At 33.1% G+C, this 2,472-nt stretch overlaps 1 protein-coding gene across 1 annotated transcript; it reads left to right on the top strand.

Moving 5' to 3' along the window:
• The first annotated feature begins 287 nt into the window (after positions 1 to 287).
• LOC131662596 (uncharacterized) lies at positions 288 to 1,775 on the top strand. Its single transcript, XM_058932413.1, has one exon. It carries the CDS (start codon positions 399 to 401, stop codon positions 1,371 to 1,373), a length of 975 nt encoding a protein of 324 aa, XP_058788396.1. The 5' UTR covers positions 288 to 398; the 3' UTR covers positions 1,374 to 1,775.
• Positions 1,776 to 2,472: the final 697 nt, after the last annotated feature.

Below are 2,472 nucleotides of genomic sequence, written 5' to 3' on the forward strand. Positions count from 1 at the left end.
GAGTTTTTATTAAAATAATTTGGAAAAAAATATAACGGTTTAATTTTTTTAACAAATTGTTCGTTTTGGAAAAAAAACGGTTCGATTTAGCATAAATGTGATTCAAATCTATTAAAAAATAAAATTTCGATAAATAGAGACAAAATAATGATTAATCTAAAAATCTTCAAAAATAAAATCATTTTTGTAATTAATTAAAAATAATCTAAAAGTCTAAACAACTCCACCTAGGCAGTAGTTAGTTCACTTTAGTTGGCCTATCCATTTCTTTAAAACACCAACCCTCTTAAACTCTCCAACCTACCCTTCCAAAAATCAAGAAAAATATCCATTACATTTCTTATGTTATAGAGTTTCCATTTTCTGTGAGAATTTCATCTCACAAAAGACCAATTCCAATGGAAGTCTCATGCAAAATCCTAAGAAAATCAATTCACACTTTTCTTCAAAACTATCAAAATTTCACCACAAAAGCATCACTCCTAGCCTTACCATTCTCAGCATCAATACTTCTCTCACAAGCATTAGTCCCTTTATCTTCATCACTCTTTCCTCAAATATACAATCATCTTAAAACTCTCTTTTATGCTGCAGGCTTTCCCTCATCACACTTGTTCACTATTCTCAACCTTAAAGTTTCTCAAACAATCACTTCCTCAATCTTCACCTTTCCTTTCACTCTCACCTTTTTCCTCATTGCAAAAGCATTCATAATTCAAGCTTTGAATAAGAGCGAAAAATATTCGCAATCTTCGTCCTATGATAATTATAAACCAATCCTTCACACGTATTTCTACAACACTTTCTTCATTCTTTCTGCGAACGCGACTACTTTTTGCCTCCTTTTTCTCGCCTTTAGTTTCTCTGAAGGGCTAGGAAACTCTTCGCGGAGTTTGACCCTTTTTCTATCGGCTGCAGCTGTGGTTTTCTTCTCGGTGATCCTTGCAAATGTGCTCGTGATGTGCAATATGGCGCTCACGGTGTCTGGTATGGAGGGACGTGGAGGATATATGGCGATTCTGAAAGCGTGTATTCTTCTAAGGGGGAAGACGACGATGGCTTTGTTCTTGGCATTACCTGTCAATGTAGGATTGGCTGCCATTGAAGCCTTGTTTCAGTTTCGGGTCGTGAGAGGATATTATACCGGAGAAAATTCATGGTTTTTCTTAGTTTTGGAGGGTATTTTCATTGCTTATATGTACTCGATTTTCATCATCATTGATACTATTGTGAGTTGCATGTTTTACAAAAGCTGCAAAATAAGAGAATCATGGATTGATAAGGAAGACAAACATTTTTTGAGGATTGAATTCATTGGGGAGGAGAATTATTATGGTTGCTTGGGAGTCAAGAATTTCCAAGAACTTCCTTGAGTATCATATCATATACGGTTGCATCAATGGCTTTGTTCTTATTGATTTAATCGAGGCTTTTCGATTTAAGTTTCTCAAAAAGAGATACAAGTTATTCTAGCAGGTATTTGAAAAATTCATTCATGTTTGTTACTCGATCCAAACCAAACCGAGCGACTTTCAAAGGCGTGAAGGTTTTTATCTCAGCTATGTGCAAGAACAAGAAGCTGGAGATTAGTTCAGCATTACATTTTAATGTTTTTTTCATTGATATTCTTAAAGTCTGTCTACTTTTTATTTCATCACTTGTAAATTGATCAATAATATAATACAGTGTGAATAATATACAAAAGATTTGTACTTTTGAATAGGGGTGATCAAAACCAAACCAACCCAATAGAAAACCGCAAACCAAACCAAATCGAAACCGCAAAAAACCGCATTTGGTTCGGATTAGTTTGGGTCATCTTTCAACAAAACCGCACGGTTCGGTTTGGTTTGCGGTTTGTATTTTGTAAATCGAACCAAACCGCATTATGTTACAACCTAACTTTTACTTAACTCACATCCAACCCAAACTTAAATTTATAATACCTTAACCTTATGATTACGAACAATTTTCTCATCCTTACACACATGATTTTAGTCCTGATCTTTTCAAATCTCTAATAGCATTATCGCGCCTTCTTTGCCATATTCATTTTCCCTCTTTTTCTATAATCTCTACTCTCTTATATTCTTTCTTTTTCACTTTCTCATTTCTATGTAAATGTGCTCTATTTCAGTTTCGTTTTTATCGCACATCTTCTCTAATCATTCAACTCTTTTGTTTTTTCTTTTTCACCTTCACTAATATCTCGTCTCTTCTATTTTTTTGTTTCATTCTAATAATTTTTATATTGTTTTATACTATTATTTTATGTTTATTATTCCACTTTTGTCTAATTTAACTTTTACAAATTAAATAGAAAGTTATTGTCAAAATGTGACGAGTTTTGTTGTTATTTGATAGTGTATTAATGTCTAAATACAAAGTTATGTTGTCATCTATATGTATATGTATGGTTCAATAAAATATTTATAAAAAAACCGAACCAACCGAACCGAACCAAACCGCATT

The sequence above is a fragment of the Vicia villosa genome, linkage group LG3, assembly GCF_029867415.1.
Source record: "Vicia villosa cultivar HV-30 ecotype Madison, WI linkage group LG3, Vvil1.0, whole genome shotgun sequence".
NCBI classification, from domain to species: domain Eukaryota; kingdom Viridiplantae; phylum Streptophyta; class Magnoliopsida; order Fabales; family Fabaceae; genus Vicia; species Vicia villosa.

What these genes read in the sequence shown, in the direction of transcription:
- LOC131662596 (XM_058932413.1), top strand. Translation starts at nt 399, where the DNA reads ATGGAAGTCTCATGCAAAATCCTAAGAAAATCAATTCACACTTTTCTT.